At 32.2% G+C, this 16,463-nt stretch overlaps 1 protein-coding gene across 1 annotated transcript; it reads right to left on the reverse strand.

The window, feature by feature from the left end:
* Positions 1-2,688: 2,688 nt before the first annotated feature.
* On the reverse strand, positions 2,689-5,273 carry LOC109177692 (protein SCO1 homolog 2, mitochondrial). Its single transcript, XM_019327120.1, has 7 exons — positions 5,065-5,273; positions 3,970-4,072; positions 3,791-3,869; positions 3,508-3,708; positions 3,334-3,423; positions 3,116-3,248; positions 2,689-3,033 (listed from the first exon to the last, which is right to left on the reverse strand). The coding sequence occupies exons 1-7, from the start codon at positions 5,133-5,135 to the stop codon at positions 2,913-2,915; spliced, it is 798 nt and encodes a 265-aa protein (XP_019182665.1). The 5' UTR covers positions 5,136-5,273; the 3' UTR covers positions 2,689-2,912.
* Positions 5,274-16,463: the final 11,190 nt, after the last annotated feature.

Consider the following 16,463-nt stretch of genomic DNA (forward strand, 5'->3'; position numbering starts at 1 on the left):
GTTGGTTTTTCATTTCAAGATGTGACAGTTTTGACGGTTTTAGTTTCTCGATAGATTTTAATGATTTAGAATTAAAAATTACAATTTCATATTTTTATTGTTAATTACAGCCATGCCCCGTTGCACGTGTAATGTAAAAGTAGCAAACTTTAACAGTTTCGCGTGGGGAGGGAACAAGACTTCTACTTTATAAAAAAACACCTTATGATAAACTTAAGGGTCAATAATATAATGCTTATGCTAACCATTGATGGATTGAAATTGTGTTAGAGTTAAGAGCAGTAAAGGAAGGAACAACGGAGAATTGAAATAAAAAAGGAAACAACAAGGATATGTAAAATATCCTCCAGCAATAAATGCTTAGATATACTTAACCCTTATTTTATTCTAATTACTACGGGCGGCCTCAACACTAAGGAAACTCCCTATTTATAATGTCATATTGTATAGGAAAGTAAATATCATAATATTTCCCTACTAATATCAAATTCGTTGCTGCAATCTCATAACTTATGCTTAGCTTTATTTATAATTCAAAATTATGTTTCCATTTGTGTCATGATTTCCTTTCTTTCTCTTGGTGTTTTAAATACTGGCAAAAATAAATTTCAAGAATTTTATATTCCTTTTATTATTTTGGTTTTCAAAAGGGTGTTGTGGTGGCCATCATAATTTAATCTTTCTTGTTCTTGTTGGATTTGTTTATTTTGTGTGTGTTTGGGTGTATGGGAAATGAAGAGACCAAGTCAAGGGTGAAAGGAGGGTCTCAATATTTTGAGAGGAGGGAAATTAGGGAGGTGGGACCCATTTTCTCATAATCCATTCTTAGCTAATGATTTGGTGTTGGAGAGAATCTTTGGTTTTCAATTTTTCATGTAAGAAAAAACAGATGATGAGGGCTTCACGTAAGTGCTTTGAGATACCCCCACGTATGGCTTCCAGCTGGTTTTTAACTTACTTTTTCCATGCCTTTCTCAAAATATATTTATATTCAAACCTAATATCATTTTTTTAATAACTCAAGTTTTCGATTCACCGGATTAATTCCTAACCGTCATAAACCCGCCTCAAGACTCATGAAAAGATAAATTAAGCATATTTAGTTTCAAAGTTCAACACCAAATTGTACATTTTTACGCATAAGGAGTCCAATCCAACTCTAAAAGCCCAATCTCCCAATACCTTGCTGCATTTCTACACATAGGGAATCCAATCCAACTTTGAGAGACCAATCTCCGAATAACCTGCCAACCACTAGATCACTACGTTAGAAGCCACATAATATCATGTTTGATATTGAGAGAAAATGTATTTTTAATCCTTTAATTATTCCATACTAGTCGTTTTTGTTCCTAACTTTTTGTCAATACAATATACTCGCCTAACTTTTCAAAAAAGTTAGAGTTTTAGTCCCAGAACAAAAGAATGGTTAAACCCTACTAGGGTTTTATTTAATATATGGACATTTTAATAATTTAATATCTTTCTTATTTAATTATAACCCTCTTTAGTCTCATATTTCATCTATAAAATGTTTTTTTTTTTTTTTTAAAAAAAAAAAGAAGAAGGGATTTTAACAAGTCCGTGTAAAGGAAAAATAAGGACAATGGACTGCAATTGAAAGGAAAGAAAGAAGGTTGCAAATTTTTCATTTTGATTATAAAATACTAAAACTGAAGATGTACTGAATAATATTAATGTACTGAATAAAACATTAATGTAGTTTAATGGTTTTGTTGTTTCATGAATTAAGACTATAATAAATTATTATAATACAAATATAATGGACGGCATGCGTGAGCCAATAAAACTAAAAAAAGTCAACTTGAATTTGCTGAAAATTAAAGTTTGCTTATTTTTCAGTTCATTGGGTGAGGTCAATCGTAACCTAACAACTAAAACCAATATCCAGCACATAACAATTCAATGTACACTTAATGCAGGCACGCTGTTCATTGTACTCCCATAGCTTATTCAATACTCACTTCTAATAGCAAGGTGAAAGTTCAAATCCTATTACAAACCATTCAGAGATTTGATTGGGGCTGGGTTGAGATCTTTGCTGAATTATATATGTTGGTGTTAAATCTTAAAATTAGACATGTTATTTACCTCATCATAGACCTTGAGAGTGGGTTCATGAGTTATGTACCTTATAAGCATGAATTTTGTACCTCGTCTTTTCAATCCAGTTGGGTCTATAATGTTATGCTATGTGTCTTGTATTGTGATTTTTTGTATTTTGTGTTATGAAATACCTTACGAGTATGAATTCTATATCTCGTTGTTTCGATCTATAGTTCATAATGCTATGTAGACCCTGATCCATGATATAATTACCATTGTCTCCCGTCATGACCTTTTAAGTCAGGCAACGAACCAACAACTCACAATGAAAGTGGAAACCAAAACAATAATATTAATAGTAATCCACATTTGACAAGATCCTATCTAAATAATCTAATAACTTGTCCTCTTCAAATACTATAATATCAAATGTCAAAATTTTACTATGATTGGTACAAGTCTAACTACTACCATTGTTTTTCACTATCTTATCTTGACCACTTCCTAGCCTCCTAGGATATGCTTCAATGGCGAGTTTCACCTTCATGTAGTGCCTATGGACTTTCCCGTAAATCAAACCAAATCGAACATTACAATTTACAAGCTTCAACATGGAAGAGATGTAAAAATTTTAGCCTTTGAAAATTTGGCTCGATCGAATATGATTGGCAAGTATTTAGTCGTTACATCAGACGAGAGTTACATGGGAAAAAGAATTCGCTAATACACAAATAATCACGAGTGAATGTTAACACGAACTCGGAAAATTTGAGTTTTTATCTTAAATTTCTCTTTGCCCTTGTATGATTAAGAACTAAGAACTGTAGTATTACCCGGTTAATGATCTATCCCGAGTGACGATTTCCACCTTTCTTCACCTCTCTTTCGATCGCCTCGGCGAGATCCTCTGCGTCGTACTCCGCCCCGAAAGATCTGACTACTTCCATGTTGGGATTCATCAAGTACCTAATATATCATCGGGATCACAACATGTTATTCTGTGAATTAAGTTTCAAGAAGTCGAGATTTAGTGGGATTTGAAACTCACATGTTGTCGGAAGATTCAACGAGATAATCACCTCCTTCCTCGTCAACCTTCCTAAAGAACACTCGATATTCTTGAGCCATCTGCCTCACAGCAGTAACACGTCCAGTTAATCCTACTATGCTCGGGTCGATCTCTGGATAAACGTTGGAAACACACGAGATTATGGAGCCATTAAATCATTTCCATTAACACTGCAAAAAAAAAAGTAAAAATCTTACCTCTGATATAAGCACGGAGATGGGAGGGGTTATCACGTTGAGGATCGATCGAGACAAATACGGGAAGAATCTTACAATCTTGCTTCGATCCTTGTTCACGAGGGTAAATAGGAACGGAGAAATTAGAAATTGAACTTAGAAAAGAAAGACAAAGGACCGACCTTGTAACAGTACCTAGTATATTGATCGTCTTAGACATCTTCTGGACTTCGGCTGGCCCAACATCAGGAGACGAAGTATAACCAAAGTAGAGAAGAACCCAATTTCCCAGAAAGTTTTGTTCTGTTACCAATCGGCCATCTGTGCCAATTAAACTGAAAGGGCCACCGATAATCGGCCCTTGAATTGAACTTCTTTCAAACTTCACACCCTGACCTGATCAGACACCAGATTACAAAATGAATAATACTCCGTATCATATTCCATTTTAGAAATCGCCACCATATCAAAAAAGCACCTTTAGGAATTGCCCTCCTTTCATCATTATAATGAAGGAAAAGCACCAATCCACCAAACCCGCCTAGAACAGCTCCAGGCTGCAAAACCAAAATCAAGATGAAAAGAGTTAAGAAAAGAAGAACAAAAACACTTAAACAAAAGAGACAAGAAAAGGGGGTGAAATTAAAGGAACTATACGAGTATATACGATCTCCACGAGGCCGCTACCACGGGAGCACTTCTCTCCACGGGAACATTTCTCCGATCACCTGACCTCATGTAGCAGGTAGAGTGAAACCTCCTGGATTGGCCAGACATACACGATAATCTTATTTCAAAACGAACATAATAAAATTTTCATATTGTCAGCTCTCCTAACAAAAGAAGGACCTTCAATGACTAGCATTAGAATGTTAAGTTCAGACTATCAGAAATATGCATCTTCAAAGAGATAGCAACAAATTCAATATGTAAACTCATGAACCATAAAACTAGACCAATTTTTTCTCATGAACCATAAAACTAGACCAATTTTTTCACCTTAGCTTGACCAAGTAATCAACCCTTCATGCTACTAAAGATGCATATCACCATAAGGGTACACCCAGCCAAGTTGGTCAGGCCGTTGATTTGGTTACAAGTTCGACCCCCAATATAAGTGTTTGATTAATTAGCTTTTTATAACAGCTTATTGCTCCAAAACGCTAAAATTCAAAAGCTACTCAAAGCAGATTTTTCGATTAGCTTTTTGAGAAAGTCATTTTGCATGTAATAAGCTAACAACTAACAGCTAATTTACCAAACATTTTTTAACAATCAGCTAATGCTATTAACTAGTCAAGCTCACTAATCCAATCAGCTATAAGCTATCAGCTATCTACCAAACACCCCCAGAGTTTCAATGCTGTGATTGGTGAGTTGAACTTGCAGCACCTGAAAGTGGAATGAACCTTGAAAACTAACTGAGCAGAGAGCTTAACCAAAGTTCATATAGCCCCTAAAAAGGGAAATGGGCATACAGAACAAAGGAATTGAATCAAAGATCAAATGTCAACTACAAGAATGAAGGGTGTAGTTCTCCATAGATACAACTACAAGCAATACCCAGCAGCCCTAATACATAGAATAGCATTCTGGTCATAATGCATCCATCAATCACCCTAGCAAAATCAAGTTCAGCACAATAAAATTTCAAGATAATCAGCACCAAAACCAGTATGAAATTGCCCAAAATTTCTTGCTGGGTATGCAAGGGACATAAACTTATCTATCTACAGATTCAAAGGGTGTTACCGTTTGAGGAGATTGAAGGAGCCTGCGGGGCGGTTCTTCAAGTAAGACGAGAGGATTCTTGAAGTTCGCATTTTTCTGGCGCTTCTGTAAATCTAAAATTATAAGAGATAAAATTGAGCGCTATATATCATCTTCTCCAGTAGAGAAGAACAGGGTTTATCAGCAGATTAAGGAAGAAATTGAGATTCAGCGCCATGGTTTTTGCTTTCGTTAATTCGTTCTACCCAAGAAATAAAAATAAAAACAAAAAGAGCATGAAACGGTGCCGTTTCCACAAGTTCAAGATATTCCAGTATTCCTAAATATGTCCGGCATGTTCCACCAACGTTGGTAAATTTTGTTGCCATTTGAATGGAATTTTTTCGCCAATAACCTTGTGATTTAGTGGTCCGAAGTGACTTTTTCAGGTGAGAGGTTATGGATTTAAGAATAATAAATTTTTAAATTTAACTTTCAGTTGAAATTATTTATTAACTTTTTTTAAAAAAAACTTTGACATGTTAATTCTAGATAATATAATCATCTTTATGTGATATTTGTCTAATTAGAATCACAAGACGTATTTTATACAATACACACTTTCGAGTAACTTGTACTGGCCACAAGCTTTCTCATAAATCAAAAGAATGAGCTCACATATGGCCCCTCACAAATAAATAGATCTTATACAAAATCATCTCAAGTAAAATTATAATACCTTTTTAGTTAAAAATATATTACATTAAGCAAACTCTTCTTAAATTATACAAAATATGCCATTTATATTTTAAAAAAAAAAAAATCAAACATTTTACCCTTTCGATCACGTCTTTTACAAATTGCAACACATTTTATGTATCTTTGATGGGCTTTGGGCTTAACATTTGATATGGAGACATGTAGAATGATATGTTTTTGGCCATTTGGGCATGTCACATGTTCTTACATAAAATCCCAAGTACCCAAACAGTCTCTTGTGGTTTACAGCTACATGGTTCTCCAATTTAAACCTTTGCATTTCACATCAAATCAGTTTTACTTTGAACTCGTCTAAATCCTTTTAAAAAAATGGTAGGAAAACATTACTTGTACTTCTAAAAGTTACGTATCTTTATCGTTACACGACATGTGTAATGTGTTGGTTAACAGAAAAAAAAAAAAAAAGAGCATACCGCTTTTTAAAATTATGTATCAATAACATGTTAAAGATCAGAGTATAGAGTAAAATAGAAGTATGTGTATTAATTTTTTATTTTTATGTCAAAATGTATGAATGTAAATAGGAGACATTAAACTCCACCATATATAAAGTGAAGGGTAGATAGAAAAGTTTCGAGAAAATGACTGAGTGGGTAAAATATAATTCTCGTACTAAAAGGATATTAGTTTAATTATTGTCAACACCTTCTTAGTCAATAATGAATTGTATAAAATTTAACTTATTTAGATCAATCATATATTCAATTTTTTAAAAAAAATTTCAGATTTAAAAATCAAAACTTGAGTTTGAAAACTAATGAGACCTATTAGTAAAATAGGAACAAAATTGTAATTTAAGGTTTTAAAGCATTCAAGCCTCTATTAACATGTTAATGATTCGCAATATTTTTTTTTTTTTTTTGAAGGGATGATAGAGTGGATAAAATATGATTCTTAATATATACTTAAAAGGTCACGAGTGATGAGACTATTGCGTAGGCTTTTCCTAATATATTTTACCTCTATTATATATTATGGAGTATTATTCAATTCATTTTTTTTTTAAAAAGGTGAATGAAAAACTTTTTGGAATTTGTACTAAATGCAATTGAGACATTATCCCATCATTATCCCGTAACATTTCTCATATATAGAGACAAAAAGAAAATATTATAAAAATTTTAAAATATTATTTGTCTACCTATTTTGACCAGTTAAAAAATAGCTAAAAACAGGTGTCACTGGAAATACTATATTCAACCTTGCTCAAACCAAAGGCCAGCTGTATTGCTGTAATGATCGCATGAAAAATCCATATACTTATTTGGTCGGACATTTGACATTTAAACCTTTTGAATTTTGCATTTTTTTTTTTTGAAAACAAAGGCTTAATATATTAAGACAAATCAAAAAGAAAAGTATTACAGAGGTAGGGTTCGTAAATCACTCTGAACAATCAGACAAAGAAACAGACTGTCTCGCAATCCGATGGGCTACCTGGTTTACATATCGCTTAGTAAACACTAAACTACTATGAGCAAACAAGCTCATTAAGTTCTTGATATCGGTTAATTAGAATCAGATGAAAAGATGACTCTCCTAATAAGCTATGATTGAATTATAACCCTGAACAACCTATAGTGAATCTAACTCAATTATAACCTTGTTGACGTTGATGGATTTGAGCCAGGAGAGGGATTCTCGGATTGCCATTGTTTCAGCCTCCTTAACTCTATAAACCCTTTCCATTGAGAACCTCTGGCAGCCACAAAACGTCCTTGATCATCTCTCAAGACACTACCAAATCCCATAGAAACTGCTTCCTTATTGATTGCGTCGTCTACCTTCAGCTTCATGAATCCCTGATGAGGTTTGATCCATCGATCATGATATGCGCCGTTCGTCTGGCTGTGCTGCTTGTTCGACGTAGCTGCCTTCCAAGCTGTGTACTAATTATCAGTTCTAATGATCAAGCTTCTCACCGATTCCAAGGTTTGATTGTTCCAAAAGATGTTGTTCCTTAGGTTCCATATACTCCAACAAACCATAGAGAGAATGCAGAACGGGGTGAACAAGTGGGTGAAATAATATTCTTATATACGAGTTTAATTCTTGTTAATTATTTTTTAGTCAATTTCGTTGTATATGATTTTTTTTAGTACAATTTACTTCTCATGTATGATTTGTAGGCTATTACACAGAAACAAAATTTATCTAATATAATCATTTTCTGTTTTAAGCTCCACACGGACATGATATGAAAATGATAGTGTTCAATATGTGATGAATGTGACAAAGATAATAAAACTATACAATTCATTAAATAATATTCTAATTATTTTTACTAATAATAATAATAATAATTGTGGTTAAGAGGGGTTCCCGACTTACCGTGCATGCTAAGGTGATGTCTAATCATATGATCATACACATTACATGCAAGAGTAGTGATATCACGCAAGAAAGGAAAAAAGTAGCTTCCATAATTACATCAAATAGTTATGATTAATTAGCTAATAATAATAATGGTTGCGTGTTAACGCAACCACCTACTTGCAATTTTCAGATTGCTTCAATTCCTATCCCATATATATTTTTTCTATTTTTGAATGGTTTTCCAATAATGAAACTCCTATTTTGGGAACAATTAAAGGAATATATATGGTGTATGATTAGAAAAATTATACAGTATTGAATAGTAAAAATGTCGGCTGTTATAAGTAATGTTACAGAAGGCGTTAGCCGCTAGTCGGATGCGTAATTATTATTACTGTATTTTTTTAAAAAAATTTGCTCAAAACGATGTTGTTTTGAGCAGAAAAAACAATTAAAAAAGTTCTGATCGACTCGGAAAAAATAATTAAAAAAGTTCTGATCGACTCGGCCGCCTAGTTGGATGATCGACCATTTAAAAACCGCCTACACCCCTTTTCGCCTCAGCCTAGGAGTGCCTAGCACCTAGACCGATTTTTATAACACTGGTTATAAGTATCAATTATCTTTGATAGACTAGTTCAATTAGTTCTTAAGTACTGCTCCCAACCTCCCATATCGAGAAGTTGACTTCCGAGGTTAACTTCTTATTGTGGAAGTATCACTATCTTGAAGGTCATGTCACAGTTATAAACGTGTCAGGACTGACCTGAGCCACCTATGGACGTTTGTCATGTCTACCTTGTCGTCAGTGAATATTTGACATGTGTTCTTGTCCCAACTCTATAAATAGTACTATAAATAATGTCATATTGTCATGCACTTCCGGCCACGTACGGGCTTTAAAGTGGCTAACATCTTTAGATTTAAGTACATTTCACGACCTAATCAAAACCTTTAAATCTTTTTGTAATTGGAATTGTACTTGGCTTCATTAATATAATCAATAATACCATCTCTTCATCCTGAAAGGCCGGGATGATCAAGCACGTGCATGTAACATATATACTATCATAATTTTTCTAGTCTGATTTTCTTCTGATCTTCTATGTGATTTATAAACTATTAAACACGAACATATCAGAGTTAGTTTATTCGGGTAATATTCCATAGCATCTTACAAGATCCATTCCCTATCTTAATTGTGGCCTAATTGTATACAAATCAAACACCTCCCCACACACCAATAAAACATGCATTTTCGCCGTCCACTTTCTAACCAATGCATCAAACCGCAATACAATCGAATCATCTACCAAAGCTAACACCATACACTGCACGTAGGTAAAGGGGTGGGGGTGTGGGGGGGGGGGGGGGGGTAAAGCATGCACGATACACGCAGAAAATAAGGAACAGAGAAACCACACGAGAGCGGGCTGTGCAGACATAACTTAAAATAGGAAAATTTTGGCTGGCAAGCAGCCATGTTCTATGATTATGATTCCTTTTCTTAAATACTTTTTCGTTTTGGGTGTATCCAGAGTTTTCACTATCGGACATAGTGACTAATCCCTTGCTGAATTGTAGACACATTTTTGGATAAGCTAGTTGATCTGAAAATTTAAAGCTGCTCCATACTCGAAAGTCAAGGATCAAACCCTTTAATACTTTTTCTGTACTAGAGTGCAAAGGATGCCTTCGCCTTCCGGACCCCACACCTTAACTCGATAGAATATTGAAAAGATAAATTTGGGTGAATCAGCTTCCACTTAGGTGGAAAAAGCCCACAACATTAAATATTACACTATGCTTCGACTCTAAGAACATGATCTTGTATATCTTAGAATGCAATCTATATTATCACTCGAATATCAACTGAATTGCCCGTACCAGTAATACTTTTTCTGTGCTAGAAACTAGGATAGATGACACAATAATAGCTGGAAATGAGGTGAAAATTTGCCCATGCTCGCTGCACGCTTTATGTGATGTGTAGTATCAATGAAAATGATGGCCGGACGACACCGGACCAGCTACAACGAACGTACAATCACCCTCTCCATCACTACCTAATATATATATTTGTAATCATATTCCAATACGATAATTATAACATTATAATCAATCATGATTATACCGTCATGATGTATCAATTATACTCCATAAAAAATTATAAAATACCCAGAGACATAACGTAACTTAACTGATCAATTAACTCATCAACATAAGTTGAGGATGGAGCTTATTGTTGTTAGCAGTTGCAAGGTGTAGGGTGCAAGAGTTCAAATCCTACGAAAAAAATGAAGATATGAATTTAACCTTGGTGTGATATTGTTATATTGGTGTACAAGCATTTGTGATCTAGGGTTGGATCTGATCGGAGCAAGAAAATAATTGGATTTTTAATATAGATACCACGGCATTATGTTTATATGTGAAATAAGAGTTAATTTCACTAGAGGTCATTTGTCTTGGTGGCAATTCTAAATTTAGTGTCAGGCTACCATTTTTGCCATTTAACATTCCAGACAATTATTTTTTGGACACTTTTAGTCATTCTCATGATTTTTTATATTTTTAGTAACAACGTTTTTGTCTCTTCATATTTTTCTTTTGTTATTTTTTCGATTTCAACCGGTTTAATTGGTTTAGAACTTTAGTAAAAATCGGTTGAAAAATATGGTTACTACAAATCAGAGGTTACCTAAAGTTCTAAACCAATTAAACCGGTTGAAACAAAAAAAAAAAACAAAAACAAAAAAACAAAAAAAAAAACAAAAACAAAAAAAACAAAAAAAAAAACAAAAAAAAACAAAAGAAAAGATATAAAAAGATAAGATGCTCTTACTAAAATAAGAAAAGTCATGAGATGGGTTAAAAGTGTCCAAAAATAATAGTCTAGGATGTTAAATTACAAAAACGATATTCTGAAATTAAAATTGAAATTGCTACCAAAGACAAGGGACTTCTGGAATTAACTTCTGAGCTGATTATGTGAATTGAGACATCAAAAGTGATTTAATAAGATTGGAACCATCCATTGTGAAATAATATGTTTTATTTTTAAAATGGACCTAAAACAAATATAATAATATAAAAGTTAGAAGTATCTCACCAATCATCAAAATTAATTAGAGCTCATTGATTACAATTAATATACAATTAGTGAGATAATGACTAATGAAATGGATATATGATGACTAGAAAGCAGCCACGTACATGTATGTATCCAGTTGCACCATTGGAGCAGTTTTAGAGGGGCAAGCAACATCTTCCATCAAGTCTTGTTTAGGTAATCCAATAAGGTCTAGCATTTAATACATACATACATACACATGAAAATGTATGATGAACTAATATCATATGTCCATTTAGAACGATCAAGACCTAGAAAGTAAGGAAAAAAAAAAAAAAAAAAAAAAAAAGAGAGAGACAATGACATTTATGTAATTACGACTGTATTTGAAAAGGTTTGATAGTGCATGGGTAATAACTAATAGTGCAATCATGTGAGTACAGGTCACTTATCCATGAATGCATTATCTAGCTTTTTCAAACACAAAATTGTAATTACAAAAATGCTACGATATTTTTTTTCTCAATTTTCAGCTTTAGATCATTTTTAGATGGACATATAAAATTAATTCATATATTCTCACAAGACTATTAATTCTCATATAATCCCGATTATATATATATATATATATATATATATATATATATATATATATATATATATATATAGTGAGTGTGTGTATGTATGTGTATAAACTACTCTTCAAATATTTTATGTATAAAGTAGGTACCAATAACTATTATTATTTTTCTTCTTGTGCATGCATTATGTGACATGTATTAGAAAACACATCATATCTATGTCATATATGCGTGTTCCTAAGTGTACAATGTTTAAGGATTTTATTGACTTCATATCTATGTCATATATGCGTACGCGTGTTCCTAAGCATACAATGTTTGAGGATCGTATTAACTTTTCACCTTAGCTAGCTTCTCGTTCAAATATATATATATATATATATATATATATATATATATATATATATATATATATATATATATATATATAAATTTATATTTAGACATGCACTTTTAATCAATTGATTATTCTCAAATTATAAATTTAATCATTATCTTTTATTTTCGATAAATTTAGTCATATTTAAATTCAGTCCATAAACTAACTAAATAGTTAAGTTTTTTATTTCTTTCATTTTACGACGAGAGAAACTTGCAATCACTATTTGAGTATGCACATAGTAAACTTTACTCACGTGTAATAGTTTGCAAATCACAAAAAAAAAAAAAATGTAAATCGCATTAAGAAGATCTTGTGCGACGAGTTCAGCCAAGAGATTATTAGTTAATTAAGTCACGCGCACGATAATAACAATATAATTAATATGATAAACCATTGGTGACCCATTTTGTACATAATTCAGACGGTTGCATCCAACAATAGGTGTTGTTTAACTGATCATAATTAAAATAGTGGAATTTCATTAATTTAAATATACTATAATTTTTTTATGGTGTAGATATAATACATGCATGCAGATACGTGACAACAAGTATGATGTAGCTAATTGTATCGGGTATTATTTGCATATGATAATATATAACAAAAAGTAATATATGTGATTTTACATGTCATTATCAATATTGTAGAAAAAATTTCATATATAAAATTATTATTGATGTTTTAAAACTTCCCAAACCTAACACACACACACACACACACAAAAAAAAAAAGAATTTGAAGTTTGTTTATGGATAAAATAGTGAGATGAAATAACTTGAGCTCTTAAAGTCATGAAAGTTAAGTTTAAAGGAAAATGATAATTATAATTATATATATATATATATATATATATATATATATATATATATATTCTGAAAAAGTACATAATTTCAATAGCGTTCAAAAAGGACTTTGAGTATGTTTATGGGAAAAAATGAGAGATGAGACAACTTGAAGCCATGAAAGTGAGATTTAAAGAAAATTGATGAATATATATATATATATATATATATATATATATATATATATATATATATATATATATATATATAACAACTACTCTTCTATACTCTCTCCATTAATCCATTATACACACAAAAATGACAAAAACTCACAAACACCACTATTATATTGTGGATGCTAGCAAGCTAAGGGAGTTGTCATAATATTTTTCACATACAATTCAGTGTAGGTTCTCAATCATCACCCAGCTGCTTATTTTCCCACCCTTTTCTCACAGTTTCTGACATGGTCAAAGATGTGGTGAATCTTAATCAATACTATTTTTATAGTTTTCTCTATTTTTTATCATTAAAATTAATTACTTTTTAAAATTTTAAATTATATATTAATTAAAAAACACTAAATATTATTCACACACACACAATATTTATATTACTTTGCCAAATAATAACAATTCAAAACATTTTAAAAATAATTTAAAAGAATTGAACTCATCAAAATAAGCAACCCTTAGAGCAACATCTATCATTCGTTTGAAATTTTGAATTTTTCATGATATTCTTTCCATGTGACAAAGAGAGGAAAAGGAGAGAGATTTGTAAGGTTCTTTTTTTAATAGTCTTTTTGTTTGGATTTAAAAAAAAAAAATTAAATAAGTAAGAAAAAGTGTTGGGACGATGGCAACCACCCCAATTATTATTATTGTTATTATTATTATTATTATTATTATTATTATTTTCATTTTCTCTCTCTTTCTTCCTCCTAAAGTTGTAAAAATCCACTCAAAAGTTTCGAAATTAGTGACCAAGTAGATGGAGTATGAATCGCATAACAGAAGATCATGAATTTGATTTTTGCTAACACCTTCTCGGTTGAGCTCGTCGTATAGGATCTTCCTAGTACAAATTATTTTTATTGTGTGGTTTGAAACCTCTTATACATGAGTATGGTTTATCTAGTGCATATAAGAGCGAAATTTATCCAACGCACACATTTAAGTAGTAACTTATATTATAGCATTACCTCCTTTATAAATGCAATCCAAATTTAATGCGTTCTTTATTTATTTATTTATCTTGAGTATTCGCCTAAATTAGGATGATATTATTTGTGTTAAATATTTGTACTAAATTTATAATATATGTGTTTCAAAAAAATGTATATGTATATATACATTTAGTAAGTTCGAGGAAAATGTATGCTTTGACCAGTCAAGTTCACAAGTATACTTTTCCTATGGTTATATTATTAATATAAATAGGTATTTTTTTTTTTTTAATTGGCATGTACTATATTTTTTGGCGTTCAAAGAACATATTTGACTAACAGTCACAATTAATTTATATCACATATCGTACTATTAAATTTGATTTTAATTATTATTATGTTTGTTTACGTATTTTTACCATCTTGTCTTGTTATAAAATTCAAATTCAAATTCTTAATTAATTATAAAAGTCTTACTCTGATCTTTCAATTTCATACTTATTAATTATAAAAGTCTTACTCTTTCAATTATATAATTTAATTTAATAAAAATAGTAAATATTTATTTTAGGTGGCAAACATATTTAGCTAACAAAAATAGATAATTCAATATGTTCAAATTTTACATACTAGTTAGTACTTGCTATAAAATATGGGAAATGACAACAGTTATGGGAATATAGCAGTTTTCGTCTTTAAATTATATACATGTTATCACTTTTTGTTAATCAGTTATTTATACAGTGACTTTTTTGCCTCTGAATTTTATGATGATTAGGATTAAATCATGTCGCAAATTCCCTTAAAAAAAAATCATGTCGCAAATAATTTATGAGCAAACATAACTACTTTACAAACAATTGAGGGACAAAAAATAAAGACGGTATAATTAAAAAACAAAAAGTAATATTTTCCTATAACTCGGGAAAAATAAAATGTCATATTCCTATAAAATATTAAGTTCTTACTTGCTTATTTCACATTAAAAAAAAAAAAAAAAAAAAAAAAAAAAAAAAAAAAAAAGAAGAAGAAGGAAAAATCACACTTTTGGTCCCTCAATTGTTGCTCAATCTGCAATGTGGTCCCTCACTATTAAGTTCATTCAATTGGATTCCTCAAATCTTTAAACCGTAGTCAATTTGACCCTCCGGTCAAATTTCTCGCAAACCAGGCTTAATTTCATGGACAAAAGTGTAATTTTGCAATAGCCTTCTTTACCCCATTCTCCTCATTTTGCGTGTCACCCAAAGTCATTCACACAATCGCCAGCGACTTCATGAACGTGGTGCAACGCCTCACCGGGCCTTCTTCTATGTGCGGCGAGTCCTCCGCCGCAATCGGCGAATCCGGCGCGCTGTCTCCAGCGGCGAAGCTGCGTCAATAGAGAAAACGAGTCTGTCGAAGAGGGAGAGAGATATGCAGACGGAAATGGCAGCTTTTGACGCGACTGATGTTGTAGAAATAGTCGAAAATTCTACGGTGAAGAATGGGCTTGAGTTAATTAATTCAAAGAAAATGAAAAAATCCAGCAAGAAGAATCCAGGAGGATCAATCAACTCATTCTCTTCGGTGCTCTCCCATTCCATCATCGAAGTACAGCTCAACGACGCCGACGTTGATGACAGCGATGATGACGACGAGCTTCTCGAGCTCCTCAACAACCCCCTCTTCATCAGCATCGTTTCGAACCCGAATCTGCACCCGTTGACCATCTTGCCGTGGACAGAGCGTACCCATCCTCGTCGTCCCTGATTTGAGAGAAATATGACCGGAGGGTCAAATTGACTACGATTTAAAGATTTGAGGGATCCAATTGAATAAAATTAATAATGAGAGACCACATTGCAGATCAGGCAACAATTGAGGGACCAAAAGTGTGATTTTCCCTTTAAAAAACATGTAATTGTTTGTGTACATAATGTGCTTGTAAAATAAAAATAACTCATATATATTTACAACAACAACAAAAACTTTTATGTTATTTTTTAAAAATATTTATCTTTACATTTTAACGTTGTAAATCTTAATCACAAAGCTAAGAACACTATCAATCTCACTCTGATTTTGACAACTTGCCAATTTCTCTCTCTCAAAGAGTCTTTCATGGCGACCCCACTCTGATCTTTTGGGTGGAACTGTTGAAGCCGCCTCTCTTGTAGAGATTCATCTTTGCTTTAAGATAATATAACCGCTCTCTCTTCTCCTCCCTTCCTTCCTTCCTTCATTCTTCTGATCAAAAAACCCTACCTTGCTTAGCTGCTTTCAAGTTTCAACAACACTGCCGGCGAAGATAAGCAAAAAGATCGCAGCTTTAAGTCTCTGTCTTCATCGCAGTTCACAGACAGAGAGAGAGAGAGAT

This window comes from Ipomoea nil, unplaced genomic scaffold (genome assembly GCF_001879475.1).
Source record: "Ipomoea nil cultivar Tokyo-kokei standard unplaced genomic scaffold, Asagao_1.1 scaffold0805, whole genome shotgun sequence".
NCBI lineage: Eukaryota > Viridiplantae > Streptophyta > Magnoliopsida > Solanales > Convolvulaceae > Ipomoea > Ipomoea nil.

What these genes read in the sequence shown, in the direction of transcription:
- LOC109177692 (XM_019327120.1), bottom strand. Translation starts at nt 5,135, where the DNA reads ATGCGAACTTCAAGAATCCTCTCGTCTTACTTGAAGAACCGCCCCGCA. An exon ending in TAAGACGATCAATATACTAG is followed by an intron (nt 3,424 to 3,507) that starts GTACTGTTACAA and finishes CTCGTGAACAAG; the next exon opens with GATCGAAGCAAGATTGTAAG. An exon ending in TCTCCGTGCTTATATCAGAG is followed by an intron (nt 3,249 to 3,333) that starts GTAAGATTTTTA and finishes ACGTTTATCCAG; the next exon opens with AGATCGACCCGAGCATAGTA.